The 20,357-nt window shown below is 43.9% G+C and overlaps 1 protein-coding gene across 2 annotated transcripts in view; it reads right to left on the bottom strand.

The window, feature by feature from the left end:
• Nucleotides 1-19,779, bottom strand: part of GLP1R (glucagon like peptide 1 receptor) — an 87,849-nt gene extending 68,070 nt beyond the window's left edge. Inside the window, exon 1 of one of the 2 annotated variants that reach the window (XM_063328689.1) lies at nt 19,654-19,779. In XM_063328689.1, the coding sequence (XP_063184759.1) occupies nt 19,654-19,743 (90 nt within the window). In that variant the 5' untranslated portion in view covers nt 19,744-19,779. Of the gene's footprint in view, nt 1-19,173; nt 19,268-19,653 lie in introns of those variants that run through there. The other variant, XM_063328690.1, reaches the window with a different exon arrangement.
• Between the last annotated feature and the right edge of the window lie 578 nt (nt 19,780-20,357).

Here is a 20,357-nt window from a genome sequence, read left to right on the forward strand (position 1 = left end):
AAGACAGGAGCAATGTTGCATAAAGGCTAGAGTCTTAACGCAGACCAATATGGAGAAACACGGAAAATGAACAAAAAAAAAAAGAGTAGTAAGGCAAATGAAAAAGTGCACTGAGATGGTACCCAGGGACTGCGCTCTGATCACATGAAACAGAAGTCGCACAGGTTGACAAACAAGGACCAATCAACACGCATGAAGTTAAGCTCACATTGGGTGAACATGTTATTTTATCCAAAGTTTGAAGGGAAGATCTTGCACTCCCTCGGCATCAGAATCAATAGGAGGCATAAGATAGAAAAAAATAATCTGGTACCAAACTCAACTGCAGCAGCATCCTCAGAACTGTGTTCCCAGGCAGAGGGAGCCAGAGGACGTTACCACTTCCAGAGACCACCCAAGCACGGAACTTGCACTAGCATTGCTGCCTTCATCCCACCTCCCATCTCCCTCTACTTTCTTTTAAAAGAGAACTTAGAAGAGCTTAGCTTCCCTATACAATGCTGCCTTTTTTTTTTTATGCTCCTGAAAGCCTCTAAGCAGAGAGGTAATTTAAAGCATCATCTTAACTTGACAACAGCCTGCTGCATTTGTGAGGTCTTGGGAGCTAAGGCTGTATGGTCATCTTTCTGCAGAATTGATGGTACACGTAAGAGTCAACAGCTGGTATGAGTGTGCTACAATGTTTGCTTTCATTTTTTGCACAGTTTTGCATTTGCTTTTACTTGCAGAGGCCAATTCAGCTTCCTAGAAGGCAAAAATAAAACAGCTTCACCCTGAAACCTTAATTTTCTGCTTTCTCATTCTCTCAGGACAGTGAACACCGCCTTCTACAATATTTAAAGTTACAATCAGACAGAATTCATCTAATTGCAGGACACAGGAATGAGAGCCATTAAAACCAGAAGCCTTCATTAACACATTAATTGAAATTAGCTTTTTCTCTTTTTTATTTGGGGGGAGGGGGACATCTCTATTACAGTACTGATTCCTTTAGAGCTCTCCATAGGACTAAGCAGGCTCAAGACTTTGAAATCAAGAAATTCCAAACAATTCTTAACTGGCTCAGTATTCACTGTAACATCATTATGTTATCACCTTTGACTCAAATGATTCGGAAGGTCAGTAACACCCTCTCCTCCTCCCCCTTTATACAAGTAAAAGCACCTATCAAATTTATCCAGAATAGATTTATTTCCCAGTTTTTCCTACAGTCCGGCTCAGTCAGGGAAGCGGACTATGGAAATACAGGCAAGTCAAGTTGAATTACAGACTCTCCTTACTCTAGGACTGCAAAGCAACTTATGAACCATGCTATTACTATAGGAATCGGATCAGGCTTTTCCTCAAATCTGAATTAGTCTACCACAATACCTCTTTCAAAAAGACCACTGTAGTTTTTTCATTTTGGAAGTACAGCAGAAATTATTATGAGAGATGCCAAGTGCTACAGCAACCAAATGGGTGACCAAGACACAAGCAGACTCCGGGAGTTCTTTCTTCTCCTAGTTCCCCAAGGAACAAAAGTGACAATAATATCAGTTCTGTGAAGTTGGTACCATGACAGATGCATGTGTAGATGACACAGAAGTTCATACAATTAAAAATCATTCTGTATGCTTAATCCTGAGATCTTGCTTCAGTACAAGCTTTCCTTGAGCTCAGATGATTTTGTAGTTTAAGAATTTTAATAAAAAAAGCAATCCTCAAACATTTCTTTCAGTAATCAATACTGGGACAGTTTATCAGACATCCTACACCAGGAGACTCTCAAACAAACAGAACAGCAATTTTCCCAATTCCCTCTCTGAGTATTTTGATTGTGTAAGAAATAAAATGGGCAAGCAGCCTGCAACCCATTTCAGTATCACACATATATCAGCTCTCTGTTCTCCCTATTCCTCTACATTCTCACCTCCGCTGCATTAACCTTGCATACATAATATTCAGATACTAATAACCCAGTCCCTCTTCTGCCCAGAGATCCTGGCACTGACTGCGCAAGTTGAATCTGTAGCAAAGGGCCTATGAATTCGTTCTGCAAGGCAATCCCGGCAGCAGCAGAAGAGAGGAACTCAGATGCAAGATGGAACCTCTAGTTTTTCAGAAGTTTATCCTTACCCCATCTTCAGGCCACTTCTAACAGGCTTTGATCTTTGTCAGTTGGAGTCTCACAACATCATTTTCCCGATACATGGGAAAATGGGAGAAGTTTTCAGGGATGGAGCTTATTTCTTTACATCTGACAGATATCACAGCCTTCAGCCCTGCACATCTGCTGTGGCAACAGCTCGTTTCAAAGACAGTCATAACTCCCTACAGAAATCAGCCTGTCTCCCCCTCAGCCCCTCCTTCCTTTCCATACTGTTGCAGAGGTATATGGAGCTAAAGAGGTTTGTGGCTTACGCTGCAAAAGTGAACTGCAGTTGTACTGATGTTAAATCTGAGTCGACTTATATTTCTTCCCACCTTCTCCGGGGAGACCTTCAAAACAAAGGGGAAAAGTGAGCAATGGAGGAAGACTGCTGTTTGGGCAGCAAGCACCCTGGCTTTCAGAAAGCAAGAGATAAGATAAAGCCCAAGAGCAGGGTGAAACAACTCCATAAGGCAAGCAAAGAAAAACATGCAGAGAGCCTCTCAAGAAAGCTGTCCAGCCTGGGCAAATGGAAACCCAGAAGAAAGAGCTGCCCCTCCAGTCAAGTCTCTAACCTTTGTCAACACGAATATTTTAAGTTGTGCACAAAGCTTCCCCTCCCCCAGCTCCAATTTTCAAAGCACTGAGGGAAGCAGTGACCATGCGGTAATAAAGCTGAAAATGGATAGGTCACTTAAACGAATTAAAATCATTCCATTAGTTCCATGTTAGTAGTTTCACAGCCACATATTTCCCATCTGACATTAACCTTAAATCAAGCAGCACTTGTAGGAACAGAATAGATTCACAGAGAAGAGGCTGGAGAAAAAACTTGGGAACTTAAATTGCAGTGGCTTTATTTGACGTGTCTTTTCTGAGGAAAAGTGTTTTTTCTCTGAACTAACTTGCTCTGCAAAGGATTTTTATGTGTTACATCTCAGTTCATCCTTCAGACATACTTCTGGAGCACGGAGTCATCTTGCAGCATAACTGTCAGCATTAAAAACAGCATCAACCAGCACTGCTGTTGGAAGAAGTGGTTTCTCCGTCCCCAGAGAAAGGCCGTGACTTCCTCCCCCACACCTCGCTCCCCTCTTCTCCTTATGCCACCATAATCACTCGTGCCATCACGCTGTGAGCTGGACGGGCGAGCTCTCCTGGGTAAAATTAAACAGACAAAATGTTTAAGAGGGTAAGAGTTGCTGCAAAGCAGGGGGGAAAAAAAAAGCAGCACAGCTCACAGCGAGGCGTAAGAATAATCTTAATTATCCACCATCTTAGAACTAAGAGGAACCTGAAATAATGCCCACTACTTGTATAAAAATGTTAAGCTAGCAGTCAAGTGTTTATTACTCACAGATAAGCAAAGACTTGAGGACTTCAGCTATTGGAGAAACAGCCCTCAAGGTCTCTTCATCTACACTTGTTACTAGACAACTCATGATTTTTCACCGTTTGGTGAATGGTACATGGTACCATGGCAACCTCGAGGCCAGAAGAACTCATGACAATATCATCATCAATTTCCTGCATAGTACCTTCTAGAGCCTCACACTAACTTCTCCACCCACCTCACACCTGCTAGTTTAACCAGAAAATACCCCTCAGACCCGCATCTAATCTTGACTTGAAGACTCCAAGTGCCAGAGACTCCACCGCACCCTTCAGCAAGCTGCTACTGTGGTTAGGTACCTTCAGTATTGCATTCTGCACTCACGTCTGCTCTGAGCTGAATTAACCATGCAAATAAGTTTTCTTAAAAGGAATTACCTTGCAAAACAGGAAGGACGTCACAATAGTTTTAATTCATAAAATAGGACTGATATGATGAAGATACACCCAATTCAATTTCCCCTAGGTAACAGATTGGTTAGTAACTGTGACGTTAGATCACTTCTCAGCCATTTTACAACACTGTTGGGCGAGTATCAGATTAAACAGCCAATAGTTATTCGTGAAAGAAAACACAAATTGCATTTTTCAGAGCGTTGCTGCCGTATGGTACCGTGCCAACACTCCAGAGCCCTGTGGAGGGGAGGCCAGGCTCCTCCAACCCACAGCTATTAAGACCGAGTTGGTTTCTGACCAAGGAGCCAGCTGTCCTTTAGCTTCAGCTGCCACAGACTTTTCAGATACTTTAACCTTCATTAGCATTTTTTAAACTGTTGGTTTGTACCTGTTGCCATCAGCTCCCTTATCTTTTTGTTATACATTATCGCTGGAGTTATTTTAGCCATCACTTCCATTTCTGACAACAACGGTTTAAGTTGTTACAGAAGATGACCACACAGATGGAGGTACTTGGGACACCACCAGCATCTTGCAGACCTCAAAGTTAAAAGTATTTGGGCATTTATATGATGATTTTTTCCTTTGACATAATTATTACACTTCGAAGAGGGACTGGATTAGGTAAACAAGATAAAATCTGTAGGTGGAAGTGCTGCAGTATCAGGGCTATCATCTGCTTCCAGAGATGGGTAAAAGCCTTCATGCCCGACTACCCTGCCCAAAAAATAAGTTTGTTCCTCTCAGCTAGCAAACTAGCACACAGATATACTACAGACAACAGCTCCTCTTCCACCTCGGGTAGCCTTTTGCGTTAGCAGCATAGATTTTTGAGGACAGAAAGTTCACCGAAACATCTGAGTTTAAAGCAGGCAAACTAGCCACTGTATATGAAAGTTCTGCTCAAACATCAGACCAGCCACATACATGTGCGTGCGTGCACACACACACATTCCCCTTTCACCCTTCCAAAGCACCCAGAGAATACAGCATTAGATGTCTTTTGACTTTCTCCTTTCTTGCTGTCTTCTTCCTCTCTTTCTTACTGAGTGTACTTGGAATCTAGGAAGACGTGACTCAAAGCACAGGGCTGTAAGTGGATTCACAGTTTGGAAGCATTAATAGCCCCTGTTCACTTTCCAGCTTTAATTATTGGATTCTGTCCAAGTTTGTCAGCCTTATTATCTTCCTTTCTTATACACACACCCACATGTAATACTGAAATTCATTTTTACTTTGGATGTTATGAAAACGCAGCAAGTCTCAACCTTAAGATTAATAGTTTCAAAGCTGTCCGAGATTGCTCTTGCAGTTTTATTCAAAGAGCACCTTTCAAAAGAAACAACGCAGATTCTCTCCTCCATGTGCTATTACTCTGTCACTGCTAGCTCTCAAAAGGCTGAAAGCAACCATTGATATTCCTTTAAAACAGACCAACACCACACACAAAATAAACCAAGTTATTCTTTATCACCAAGTAATAACACCACAAATTTTAAACCCTACAAAGGCATAGTCAGTAGATCAGATAGACCCTTAAGATTAACATGTGGTACCATACACATTGTAGAATATGCTGCAATGAAGACTTTGGCTAGTGAGACAAACATTCTTGACACCCATGTAGAGTTCTAAGTGCTAAGTGGAAAGTAAAGGAAAAGAGAGCAAAGAAAGTTCAGCTGTGATTATATTCCTAAATCCCGTAGCCAAAAATCAGGCTAGCATTGTCAGGTGCATGAAAAACCTTGTGCTCCAACAACCTGCAGGAACAGCTTCTGCTCAGTTCATCGTAAGGTGCATTCTCCTCCTTTACGACAACCAAGATTTATTCAGATCCTGTGAATAAGTCTTCGTGTATACAAACCTCTCTCAACCTCCTTTACATAAGTTTCCAATTAAAGAGAGTCACGAATTCATTAAAGATTCATCCTGTGCACTTCCTATCTCCAAGACAAAGCCTCATTTTGCTGTATAGACTGTTTAAAAAAAGAAAAAAATACGAAAAAGGACATTTTTATTAGCTTTTCAAAAACAAAAGGAACACCAATGCTCATCACTACAACCCAGCAAGGCCCCAGTTGAGTACAGGATGTCACTAGGCTGATCGCTATATAAACAAGTGTTTCAGTCAAAAAAAAAAAAAAGAAAGAGAAATCCTGAAAGCCTCAGTCTTAACTGGAGCTGTTCAGAAGTGTCCAGTTTATGGGATTCAAGGACAGAAACAACACAACCGAAAAAGGCAGTAACTCAGTCTATGGAGGACAGGAAGACAATCTGGCCAGAGCTGGGACGTGCTCCCTGGAGGAGCCCATTAGATGAGCGGCCTGGGCAACCGGACAAACACACAGCAGACCGGCCAGCTCATCTGCTTTGTTTCTACCAAAACTTTTAATGGAAAGGACACTAACCCGCAGAACATTTCTCTTGTCAGATTACTTGGACCAGAAATGGTCAAAAACTTAAGAAGGCGCCGGGGTGGAGGAAAAGACAGATGAGAGGGGAAAAGAAGGCTAAAGAGAAAGTGATTTAGTCAAGACCAAAGTAGGCTGACACTTTCCATTCCCAACTGTTCAAATACTTCATTTAGTTTTATGATCCAAACTGGAAAATAAGAGATGAGCATTGCAAAATAATCACAAAACAGTTAGCTTGCGAGGGTATTGAAAGTTGAATATTTCCACGTCGGCCGCCTGTCATCCCATACTTGACAGTCTTCCAAACTTGCTACAAATTTGCTATGAAATTATCTTCTCATTTCCCAGTGATACAGTCTGCTGCCTGTACTGCCTTTCAAGAAACACTTTTCTTTTGCGCTGATCCCAGCTGTCCATTGAGGAGGATACAGACACTTTGAACAGTGTAATAAATCTGTTTATTTCCAGAGCTTGATTCTGCTCCAAATATTTCCAGCATGACAAAAATAGAGGAAAGAGGGAAGAATAAGAACAGCTATAAATTAAAAACAAACCAAACAGCTCCAAAGGCCAAAAAGTAGCATCAACATAAAGATCATCATCTCAGATGCAGCTTGGGGACAAGAGAAAGTATTTGGAATTCAGGATTTTTAGGCAAGTTCTTTCTAGCACATTAACTGGAAATTTAGTCTCGACCAGCCAGTACACAGGCGCTCACTATCCCTCCCCTTCTCTGAAGTACAGGCAAATTCATGAATTACTTGAATGTATGATTTTTCTCTAAAGCTTTATTTAAGCATTGTGCCAAGCAGCCCAGATAGAATGGCAAAGCCAAGATTAAAAGAGGACTGTATGTGCTTCTGTTGAAGAAAAACTATAGAGTATTTTCAAAGGGGACAGCACACAAGCAAAGATTAAAGCCAGGCTGCGAACCAAGTAGCTGAACCCGAGGAGAACTCGGCAAGCAAGGGGCAATACAAGGGACAGACATGAAGAAAACTAATTATCAAAAGCTTGAGCAAGTAGAAAGTTAACCTCATGAACTATAAAGGATGTTTATATTAGCTTTGTTCTCTCAATATTACGGCCTTTAAGCTCCCTAAGAAGTACGCGTAGCACCGACTGACAGCTTACTTTGTTATTTAGTGCCTGGCTGTAAAAGAGTATACTGTTTAATAGTACAAATAGTCTCATTGATCAATATGTCCACCATGCAGCTGTAACCCCTCCTCCCCCCCAGTCAATTACACAGGAACTGAGAACACTTTCAGGAAAACATAGCACTTCAGTCCTGATTCAATATAAGGAGGGATTCATACTCTACTGCTCTCTGTAGCTATTACAGATATTTCCAACGCACCATCATATTAGTACCCAAGCATGCGGACTCGGCAAACTAAGTGCACACAGAAGAAACCTCATCACTATCACTCCTTCCCCAAAACAGGTATTTGGAAAGGGTCATCTCACTACATAGAGTATGGCAACATGCACCTGTGGTCATTCTACTTTATTAACAGTGGCAACCGCTCCTATTTTCTATGCAAGAAGCAAGACGACACTGTAATCCATTTCCCTATTCAATAATTAAAACATACATCCACAGGAATGTTAATCACACAGCTCAATCTCCCTAAAATGAAGATACTAAGTTTGCAACTTAAAATCTTTGTGCAAGATAGTCAAGGAAACAAAGCAAAACACACACACCCCCCCACATGCCCCCCGCAAGCCCAAACTTGGGCATTTTTGTCATCGATCAGCCACAAGATGGTCCACCAGAATTGCATAGGGACCACAGAGACACATTTAGCAGAAATCTTGAGCCATCTCTGTTTCTTCTCTTACCTGACTATTCCAAAAAAAAAAAAAAAAAAAAAAAAGCAAATGCAGATTAAAAAAAGAAAACTCTAACAAGAGCAGCTTGTGAGCGAGCCACTAGCTTCAGTTTGGCCAGACTCCTTGCCATAAAGGACCACTGTCTTGGAAGACACGTCTCCTTTGATTGCCCAGACTAACCATGAATGGACAGCAACATGGACAGCTTGTTACCCGTCTTGTCCTCCTTTCCTGTCTACAGCAGTCAGAGCCTGGTCCCCAAGGAGGACCCCAACTACTTGTTTTAGCTGAAAGCAGGTCCTTCCCACCCATCTCCACACAGAAATTTCTGTTGAAAACAAGGAACATTTTATCCTGAACAGGATAAATTGAAGGAGTTTGCCCACAATACACTCCCCCCTCCTCCCCCAAGTCTCTACTATTGTCCCTCTGGGAAAAGAAAGAGCACCCTGGGAGATCACTATAAGGGTCCAAACAAGAGACTGCTGTTGACATTTGAAAAGCCTGTGACACCCTTCTGCCAAAACCAAGCAGAAATAAACCTGCACTAACTCAAGGCTTCTTTTACAGAAAACTAGTAGTCTACAACTGTAACAGCTTCCTCTAGAATGAATACGTAGGGGAAGAGATTAATCCGTGTAATCACGTACCCATTCCCCTACTCATGTTTCATTGCTGGTGCAATCACATAAAGGCTTATCCGAGTCCAATCAGGTGATTGTAAGTCTGTTGTATGGAGATTTATTAGAGCTTCGCATCTCTTGGGAGAGAAAAAAAAAAAAAAAAAAAAAAAAAAAAAGAGTTGCGGATGGTGAAACGCCACCTGTAAACTCAGTTCCTAGTTAATTAAGAAGGATGAAGGGTGGTAGAGTGGGGAAGAAGGCATGAGTGAGGAGAAAGACGAAAGCTTCCCTGAACTGTCAGAGGATGTCCCAACACTCCTTTACCCTAAGCAGCCAGGAAGTAGGAACACAGATTAGGAAATACAGAGCTCTTTGGCTGCTCCACATGGATGCTATCTTACCACAGAAGTAAGTAAGTAAGTAAAATTTTCCTCCACAGGGCCAGCTCTAGATGGCTCTGCTTGAGCAGGGAGGTTGGACCAGATAACCTCCAGAGGTCCCTTCCAATATCAGCCATTCTGCGATCCCAGCCTTGAGACACCAGTGTAGCTTAGACACCAAAACAAGTGGAAAAAAAAAATAATATCAAGAAATGCAGTTTAAAACCCCAGCTTTGTTTCCTGCAATTTACAGCCAACTTAATAGCTTTGCAATAGTAGAGATAAGAGTTCAAACTATAAAGCTAACATTCTTTTATCCTTACATCTCATTAGTAATAGAATCAGTTTTATTCTAGAAAGCTTTAATAGCCTCATTCATTACCACCAGGTGTCTTAATCCCCAAAGAGCAATGAACAAATTCGGAGCAGACCGAATTATTCTACAGATACCTTCTAATGCAAGTTTATCCTTGAATGAACAATAGCTGCCCCCTACAAGTCCATAGGGAGCTGAACGGAATGAGACTGGATGCAGGTTTTCTTTCGCTGTTTGTGTCTTTTTGGGGGGAAGTTTTGTTCTTTTTTTTTTTTTTTTCTTCAAGCTTCCTGTGTCAACTTTAGTTAGATTCAACTAATAAACAGTGCAGGAGTGCTAAGACATAAGCTTAAAGTGCATCTATCACAACACCAAGTATGTTGGAACCTAGTTTTCTGAAATACTGCCCGAATAGGATGTTTCTGAACACCTTTATACCTGAATTTAGAGAAATCATACATATTAGGGATTTGGGGCTTTTTGAAAGAAGCCCGCTACAAATAAAAATTTTTTGACATGCAATTTATAACTACGCAGTGTCACTGTAAACAGCATATAACAACTCCCTGTCTTTTTTCTTTTTTTTCCCCCCAGAGTGTACTCAGCTTGCAGTGTCACCAAGTTTAAAAGGAATAGGATCCTTTTGTTATTCTTAGAGTGATGCACTTCAAATGGTACTTGATGAATTTTTCTTCATTAAGAAACAGTAAATGAGAAGGGCAATAGATTAGAGGACACCACAGCATCTGACAAAAGCAAAGACCAATAGCTATTTCAAAAAATTCAGATCAAATCCTATATCCTTAATTTTCCCATCTCAAGGGATAAAAAAATAAAAGCCTCCTTCATTCTGTATAATTAGCTTTGTATAGCAGAATACTTTTTATTTGGGAGGAATGGGACTGAAGGAGGAAGATGGGGATTGACCTAACTGAGTATCATTGATCCAATGGTAGAGGGCTGTATCTGTTATTTGTAACCCACGCACAACTGTATGTGTGCAATACCCACAACACTTTTAAAGGCGACTTACATGGAAGTGTAGGGTTTTTTTTCCAGGTCTGACTCTTTCCACAACAAGAAGGTAGGCTGTTAAGTTCCTAGATGTTGACATTCCCTTCAAACTTCGTGCTTCCTACTCAATTTCACCTAGTGAAACACAGTTGAAAATTCAAGTGTTGATACCTAGATTCTCACCCTGTCTGAAAGGGGCTGAATTTGGATTTTTAGATGCAAAACTCAGCACAATGATCAGTCTGTAGAGGAGTCACAGCCAGCCATAAAGGCAACGGACTTCTGGACTTCCCAGACCAGACAGGTACCTTTCCCTGCCAATCTATTCCAGCTCCCAGGGGACTCGCTGTAACTGAGTCTAAACACCACAAAGATCAAATCAGGATGAGTAAATTCATTCATTTCATGAAGTAGTAACTAGAATAGAATATTCTGCAACTTATAAACCAAGTCTTTTGAAAGCTTCCTGGTCTTCCCCCTCCAATTCAGCATCAAGACACCTGACACTTGCCAGTGTCTTCTGTACACCCAACTCTGTAAGCCCAACCCTTTACTGTATGTCAACATGTCTTACAGCAACAGCTTCTGTACAGCATGCTAAATGCGCCAGAGGAGCAAACGAAGTTACCAATTTCCATCTTGAAAGGTTCTCTCTTCAAATTTCCATCTTGAACATTTTCTTCAATTTTTCCCACATTGCCAGGAATCTATGCATGTCAGGAAATGAATTTTATGAAACAAGCCGTCAGACATCAGGCATGTCAGTCTCTCCCAGAAGGTTTGAAATAATTACTAGTTTGTCACATGACAGCTGAGTAGTTATATTAACCCCATACTTTGGAATTTCTACCAGGCACCTGCGAAGCAGAAAACTAGACCAGAGATGCCCTCCAAAGGGAGCAAGGCTTCTGCCATTACTTTACCTGCAATAGTTCCGAGTCTCCTTTACAGGAGGAAACAAAAAAAAAAAATCTGCTGGGTTGCTGAGAGCACATATGGCATGCTGTGCCTGGGATTTCTCTTCTCAACAAAAAGCTAAGAAAGATCCAAATATCACAGAAGGACGCGAGACAAAAGTCAAGAGAAGGCTAGTCTAACGTTTCCAACCCCTCCCCAAAGATGGGGCTTTAGTGATGAACAGCAGCACAGAATACAATCTTCAGCCGCATTCACCAAGGCTCCTGCTAACATGCACATCAAATACTTTTTGTATACTCTGTGCATATGTGGCCTCAAATCTAACAACCAACTTAAAAACAGTCTCTCGCAGACCCTATGTCCTTTCTTCTCTCCTTTAAAAGCTGACTATGTCATCTTGAAAAAATAAAAGACTTTAGTGATGAGATCTCTGTAATTGCAGGGACACACCAAACCCTCTCACTTGCTATCGTCCTAATGCCCTGTACAGTGACAGCAAACTTCAAAGAAAAAACCTGATGTCCTACAATGCGATGGAAGTTCAGTTCTGTTTTAGGGTGGGGGTTTTTGGTTTTGTTTTGGTTTGTGGGGTTTTTTTGGGTTTTTTGTTTGGTTGCTTTTTTTTTGAAGGGGGTTGGGTGGATTTTCACACCTATCAAGATAACAAGGTAATCCTCCAATTTCTTTGCTCTAAGAGATTTTTAGAGGACTGAGTCACACTTGCTGCAGTTCAGAAGTCATCTACTTGCCATCCCTCCTTTATTCCCCCCAGTCACACCCCTACATTGTCATGCAGTCCAATTACACTTGTTTTATATTAGGGCTTTTTTCACATTCTGAGAAAGACTGAACTGATGAAAGATGAGCAGATGCGAAGTGTGACTCATAACCTGACCGCATTAAAAACAAACTCTTCGAAACTTAGTTGCAAAGAGTTGACCTGCAGTGAAACAACTGAAATATGCTTTGAGCAAAAAAAACCAAACAAAGACACACAAATATTCTTCAGAATGAAACAATACATAAGGATGAATACAGTATCCAGGAGATCCTGGTCAATACCATGAGCAGTGTTGCTATCTATAGAGCAGAAAGGGAATATTAGCAAACGCAAAAATAAGACAGTAGTTTCCTATGGGAAACAAACACATGGAAGTTCGTTGCTAGCAGAATTCAGAGGAAAAGAAAGATTGATGCTACGTATCCTGAAATATCCCGAGTCTGATTTTAAGAGGTGCAATCCACACACTCCTTTGGAAGGTGTTTTGTACGTCTCCTTTGGTTATCAGAGCTCAGCAGACAGCATGGTAAATCTTGGTTATGGTCTCAGCTGCCTCAGTTGCTTCAGCACATAAGATAATGCTCACAAGTAGTTGGACCATCTTTCAAAGCACCAAAGAAATACCCATTATGAACAACAGCCAGAGCCCTCAGGAGGCAGCTCTTCTGGTAGCTGAGCTTCTCGCCTGCATTTGGCTTGCCCACACATAAGAGCAAGCCACAGTCTAAACAAACTACTCACGCTGCCCCAAAAACATGCTCAGGTTTAGGACTGTTCCATAAGCTTCTGCCAAGCACCAGAGGTGCGCTCAATGCAAGAGTCTTGGTGGCCACCATTCTTCACATGTGGAGAAGGATCTATATGAGAGCACTGTTTTCCCTCCAGCTTCTCCCTTAGGCTGGCCACAGCAGTGTTTTGGTTTTCCTGGCACTAGGCCTTTCAGTGTGGCTCACTTTTCAGACTGATGTGCTGAGCAGCACCAGAACTGCAGATGTCAGAGGGGTTACCAAAAAGTTCTAGTTAGAAATGCAGCTCTTTAAGAGAGCAAGATTGTCCTATGCAGATACGTCCATACACACCCCTCTTCCTGTTTGCCCTGAAGACATTAAGTCTAACAAATTGGCAAGAAACAGCTTCTCAGCTATTCTCAAGGAGGTCACAGTCCAACATTTGCAGAAGGTTCTTCCACACAGATCTTTACTCTTTAGCCACTTCCAAGGCACAACCAGAAAGCAGGTTCACTTTCCTGAACTCCTCCCATGGTACAGCAGAGAGAGCGTGTGGGAACAGCAATAGAGCAAGGCAAATGGCAGCAGCAAACAGCAGCTGAACCTACACACCAAAACAAGAACTCAAGTTTCAAAAGTTGTCCCAAAGGCATCAAAGGCGGCACTGGGAGAGTGGCAGGGCCCGTGCCTAAGTGAGACAAGGCAAGAACAGAAAAGGAGAAAGCACATGAGCTCAACAGACAGAAGAGACAGAAAAATATGGCGACAGGGAAAGCCAGCATATAACAATTTTGGAAAAAGACAGTGAGAGGGTGAACTAACAATGAAATACAATCAATTGCAAGAAAACCAGCAGTCAATGCCAGACTGCACTAAGACATCAAGCCATTAACAATCAATTACAGCGAAACAGCAATAAGACGTAGTCAGTAAAGTGATCAGCTGAAGGAACTATTCTTTTCGATGTGTGTAAACTACCGTTTCCTTTACCCAGCTACCACTTTTAATTGTTCATTCAATTGAATTAAGCCTGCGTCTATTCCATACATAGCTTCTGTATAGTATTCGATACACAGCTTTGCAAGCTGTATCAATTCATTCACATACATCGGAGGGCAGGGGCTGTTGCTTGTTTCTTTAAGAAGATAAGACCATAAAGACTAAGGGCAAGATAACTGGTAGAAAGCCACTCATGCCCTCCTCCACAAAGATCTGCCACACTGTACCCCTGGAACACTGTAAGGCTTACTGAAGTCCTGATAAAACTGCAGGGATTTTCCCTTCGCATGGGTCCACATTCATGGCAGTAAGAGTAGAGTCATCTACTTTCCTTCAGCAGTGGAAGAAGTGGACTTTACACCGTTACAAACCACAGACGCTGCTGCTGCAACTTTGCCTGGAGATTCTCTTCCTACCTGTGAAGATGGGCACACATTTCATAAGCTCCTCCACATTCACACCAAAGGATCACTGAAATGCAGATCATACAGGCCAGCGTGCTTGCAATTTACAAATACCAGTTTCCAGTAGTGAACAGAAAGAAGCATCAAAGATCAGTATTCAACCACCAGCAGCAAACCTATAGTCACCTATCGTAAGCTGACATTTGCTGCATTTTGTATAAACTATGACATTTGCAGGGGCTACCTTCCATTTGGCAAGCTAGAGATCCCTAGATACTGTTTACCTTATCCCTTTTCTGATGGGAAGCATTGGATGCAAGCATTAAACTTGGTCTTTTCTTGGGTAGCCAGGCTAGGAAGATTTGAATCAATTAAAGGAGTTCCTGAACAATGTTTTAATTCAGCCTCACAAGAAAACAAGATTGCAGGGCTCAAATGGAAGGTCTCTTCTCTGTTGAGCAGACAACTTTTTTCCATAGCAAAGACATATCTGCTATTGTGTAAACTTACTTTTGTTAAGACACAAACTAATAGAACCAATATGCTGCGCCAAGGAAACTTGAGCAGACAGCCTTGGCGGCAGTACACACGCTGGTTTACCACAGAGAAAGAAATACAAAAGCTTTTAATGAAAGAAGTGGAACGCAAAGATAATAGCTTTCATTTCACTACGGCACTGCAGAAGGAAACAATCAGGTTTCCAAAGGACTGCTCCAAGTTATAAACTAGTGAAGGCCCTGTGGATTTCAGAGATAACAGCTCCTCCTGGTTTGTCCTCTCAAGTAAGTGGCAATCAATCAACAGCAAATTAAAGCTCGATTTAGTTTGACAAGTTAACAGAAACAGGATATGATACAATACCTTTAAAAAAAAAAACTCTTTGACAGCCAGCAGACAACTGTTTATGCTTTGTATATCAGGCCTGGTTTCACTGAACTTTACTGCAGCTACAGAGCTACAACTTTTGAAGGGCAGGAGTTTTAGTTATGCAAAGCTCCATCACTTTAAGACCAAGTGTTTCTTCTCACAGAAGAGAGCTATACGTGCTTCACTGCCGATACAGCCATGAAACGTGCCCTTCCATACCCAGCTGTATCTGCATACACTTCATCTCAAATACTTTTGTCCAAACTCTTTCAGACTGCCACCTAGTTTGATGGGGGGGGGATGTACAGTAATGGCACTAGAAATATGGGGAAAGGTAGAAAGATTTGACAACTGTTTCACTAACTTAAGCTTGCCCGGACCAGACATCAGAACTTTAAAACAACACGAAGGGCCAGGTCATTGTTCTGCTGTGTGAAATACAGTCCTTTCCTTTGGCCCTTGTAGATCTGATATCCTAGGCTCCTTAAGCCTGAAGTGTTCTCCCCCTCGCCCCCGCCTTTAGGTTTGGGATATTGTAACAAGTAATTAAGTATCTTCTTTCTAGTATGTATAATCACATTTGCCAGGTTAGGGCATCTGGTTTTATAGTACAGACACTGTTACTAACTTTACGGAGTTTCTAGAAAATTAGAGTTGTTTCTGACAAAAAAAAAAGCAGACAACAAAAAAGACATTATTTTCTGAATACATAAAGGTGTTAGTCATTTGGGATGCCAATTCAATCTGTATTAATTTAGATGATTATACTATTAAGCAATTTAAAGTTCTATACCATATTAATATAGTCATGAATATAAGTGGCCTGCAAATATTAAGTTTTGAAGAACCTGGCCATATTCCCGGGAAAGGAGCCCATTGCCTAGAAGCCAGCCAAGTATCCTTTGATAACCACAGCAAGGTGGCAGAGTGTCAAACCTTGTCTCTTCATCCTTTTCTCCATTGCTTTCTATACCACTGCCAGTATGTGCTGCTGAGGCTTGTTTAGCACGTTTTGATTTTCAGAGTTCAGGCAACAAGCAAACCAGCTCCAGGCAAGATTTTGGGTGCAGAAAATAAAGAAAAAGAGGAACACAAAACGTCCAGCCAACCTAAGCATGGAGGGGGTTTTGTCCAGGTGAAGTAATCAAGGCCCTTAAACTTGAAATTTAAACTACTTTCTTCAAGACTTTGTCCAAGTAATCAAGATGCAGCCCAAGCCCCCATCCCTGCTTCTCCATGGACTCACTAGTCTCCGGGTCACTTTTCTATTTGTTTTTCAGCCAAACACCATAGCCATTTTCCCACCCTAATGACTTCTAAGGAACACAAATCTGCAGGGCAGTGGGAGTCAGGAGCCTTAGTTCAGTTCTCTCAGGATTAAGGGAACGCAACAGAAGACGAGAAGTCAAAATATGCATGGTCCTGCAAGCTTGTGGCAGCAGTACAGAGGCATTAGAAGCCACTCCTTCACATTGCATCTTTTCATTTTGGCTTATCAGGATTCAAAGCTAGTCCTCTCCAAGAGAAGTACCTGATCCTAAATACAGGTGCTGCAGAAGGAGAAGCAGCCACAGGAGGCTTCAGAAGGCTGAGCAAGTAGCAGTAACTATATGCACCCCTAACACCTGCAGCCTAAAGAAGTCATGCTTTTCCATGCTTTGGAAAACAGACTAACAGCTGTATCTAAATAAGCCTAAAAAGCACAAGAGTAATTAAGAGAGTGCCAACAACATACACATACTTAAACGCTCACCTGCTCTAATTAATGGTAGCACTGATATCAATGCAAGTACTTTTCTATTCCCATACAAGAGCACTTCAGAAATAATAGCTGAGGAGAGCAGAAGATCTGCAACCGTTCCACTGAATTCAATCGTTTGTACTTCCACCCAGGAGCCTGTGTTATTCACATTTCAGCCTGAGGAACAAAAGCACCAGGGCTGTTTGAAGAGCAGAAACCCCAATTAAGAACAGTGGCATAGCTCCTGTCTGCTCTTCACTGAGATTTAAACTACTTTCTTCAAGATTATCTTTATCAAACCTTTGAGCGTAAGTACTACATAGAAAACCGGGATCTGAAATCCAAGAGAACCGGATGGTAGGGAACCTGCTGTGTGTCAGCCCTGGCAGCAGCATGACATTGCTGCTCAAGGCCAAGCAGGGAAAGGACACAGGCTTGTCATCAGTAATAGGAGTCTGCAATGCAGCCATGTGCTACCAGCTCTTGGTCATTTTACTACTCTCAATGCAGCAAGGAAGATCTAGACAGTTATTTAGCAATTTCCAGTCACCCTGCATTTAAGATGATGGCAAGTACAAAGCACTACCTCAAATAAAAACTCTGGATTTTTTTTTCCCCCCGTCTATGTACATTTTCAGCTTCTTCTCTTTCTCACTTGTTTAAGGGGTTGTGGGGGAGAGAAGGGAAGGCGGAAGTGAAAACAGTAGTCACAGCACCAATAAAATAATTCCTCCCCCAACTCCGTATCAAACCATTCTGCCTTCCTCTCACACCTGTCTTGCCCATTTAAACCAGAAGACCTTGCAGCTGACTGCTATCACCTGAATTTCACTACCCACTACTAAGCAGTCCTATTTTCAGTTTAAGTATTACCTTTAACATTATTCTGAGGTGAACCTGAGGAAAGACCTCTGACCACAAGAGTCCCATGCTTTTGTATACTTAGGACTGAGCAGAGTATTCTGTACATTTTCTCAGCATACGACAAGTACAATCACTGCTCGAGACAAGTTGTTGGATAAGACCCTCTAGTGTCAGAAGAGGTTATAAAAGTAGTTGTTTTATTGCAAGGCTGAAGTCAAAGGGTGACCATAGTGTTAAGACTAGAGAAGTCTCTTTCTTCTCACCTCCCCCCAGTTCTGTGTCCAGTTAAAGAAGACCCCTTTGCTAGGAAAGGTACCTCATGCGGATTCTCCGCCTCTGGCAGCCCCACGATTAGTTTGCTCAGTGGTACAGGCTCAAGCTGCTCAGTGCCTTATCCTGTCAAATAACAAATGCCTCCACGCATGGAAGCTCCCCTGCCCCTCTTGGGTCCCATTTCAGTATTTGATCCTCTTCATGATGGAGAGATTTTCCTGACTGGAATTTTCCTTGATGTAACTTTGTGCCTGTTGCTCCTTTAAGGGCCTGACATCCATAACAAGGAAAAACAAACCCGCCAAAAACCCCAGAAGCCAAGAACCTAAGACAACCTTACAGACTTCAGCATAGTTGGGAACTAAACAGATCACCTTCTTGCTGTTCCTTCTGTATAAATCAGTAACCTCAAAGACCTCCAGCAACTGAAAAGAAGTTGCACAGCCAATAAACATGGTCCATCATCAGCTTCGCTTTCCCTCCCTTCACCTCTGCAGCCCACCACCTCTTCAGACTTCTTCAGAGTCTGCCCTTGCTCACCCTACAGTAGCAGCCCTCCTCCCACCACATCCACACTCTCCTGTCTCTCTCCCTCCCCAACCCCACCGAACTGCAGTCACCCTTCTCTGTCCATTGCCCCTTCCCTCTTGCCCATCGCCTCTCGTTGCTCTTCACAACGAGTTAAGACTTTGTCTTCCCACCCCTCGCACCGCGTGTGCCCTACGCAGCCCCGCTCCTGCCCGAGCGGCCTCCCCCCGAGCCTGCTCCGGCCTCTTCCATGGCACAGCTCGGCCGGGCCGGCAGCTCCACGGCGCCCACGGAAGAAGGGGAAAACCCCAACGGCCTCGTTTGCTCCACCCGGCCGCTGCCGGGGGAAGCATCAGGGCGATTCTCCCGGCGCTCCGGGCAGGCAGCGCTGAGGAGCCCCCCGTGGCGGATCCTGCCCGTCCCCCGCCTCTCGGTTCCAGAAAAGGGGTTTCCCACCCGCGTTCCCTCCTCCACTTCCACCGCGTCCCCGCCCGGCTCGTCCCGCCTCACAGGCGACGCCACCCCGCTCCCCCTTTCCCACGGCACCGACTCTGCCTGACATTACCGACAAGCCTGTTATTTCCTGGGGGCGAGGAGGGGGAGGAACCGCTTCCTCGAGGGCAACGTCCTCGCAGCAGCGTCTCCGCTTCTTCCCTTCTCTCGCCCAGAACCCAAACTCTCCCCCAGAGGCGCTCCGCGGGGGGGGAGGCGCGGAACGCCTCCGCGCACCAGCCCCGCGGCCGCTCGTTCTGCTGCCGAGCGTCGGCGCGGGCACCCAAAAAAGTAACGCGTTTAACTTCTAACCCGTCTTCGAGGCGCACCCGGGGAACCACGAGCAGCTGCCGCCTCCCACAGCCCTCCCGCTCCGCGGGCGCGGAAAACCGCGGCGGAGAGCAGCCCCCCGGGGCCGCCTCCACAACGAATAACCTCGGGACGCCGAGCCGGGCAGCAGGGGGGGATCAGCCGGGCAGGTGCAGGCGCCCGCGCAGCCACAACGCCGCCGCGCAAGTTGAGCGGAGGGCGCCGGCACCTCCGCGGCACTCACCTGCCTCAGCGGGAGGGACCTTCCCGCCGCCGCCAGCAGCAGGAGAGCGAAGCCGAGGAGCGGCGGCGCCGCCGGCAGGGAGAAGGGCATGTCCAGGGCGGCCCCCCATGCGCAGGGGCCCGGCGAGGCTCCGGCTCCCCGCGGAGGCTCCGCGGAAGAGGAGGGCAGCGCGGTGGTGAGGACTCCGGCGGCCGCTTTTGTAGCGGCGGCGGGGGGAGGCGGGGACGGGGCCGGCCCAGGTGCGGCCCGGCCCGGCCCGGCGGGGATGGGGAGTCGCCGCGGCGGGGGTCGGGCTGGTGGCGTCAGCGCCAAGGGATGTTTCGGGGAGGGGAAGGGAAAGCGAAGAAAAAAAACACCGAAAAAACCAAAACCTGAGAAAGCGGCTTTGCGAGCCTGTCACCCACCTCTTCCACTTTTTTTTTTAATAATTTTAATCTGACTTTGTCCAGATGCTTGGGCATCTTGGTGGCCTTCACGCTGTTCGTGACGTCCAGGTTTTATGAGTTTTTAATAACAGTGAATGTAATTACCCGTTTATAACACGAATTTGCAGATCTGCACGTCAGATCAGAGCTTGGTTTCTAAGTTGAAGTCCGGGCACAGGTCAATTCTAGCAGTAGGATGATGTGTAATTTAGAATACTTATTTGCATAGCAAAAGAAGTCTCTGTTTTGTACTAGGTTTATACTATTGTCCTTATTTAT

Source organism: Chroicocephalus ridibundus, chromosome 3 (assembly GCF_963924245.1).
Source record: "Chroicocephalus ridibundus chromosome 3, bChrRid1.1, whole genome shotgun sequence".
Lineage (NCBI taxonomy): Eukaryota > Metazoa > Chordata > Aves > Charadriiformes > Laridae > Chroicocephalus > Chroicocephalus ridibundus.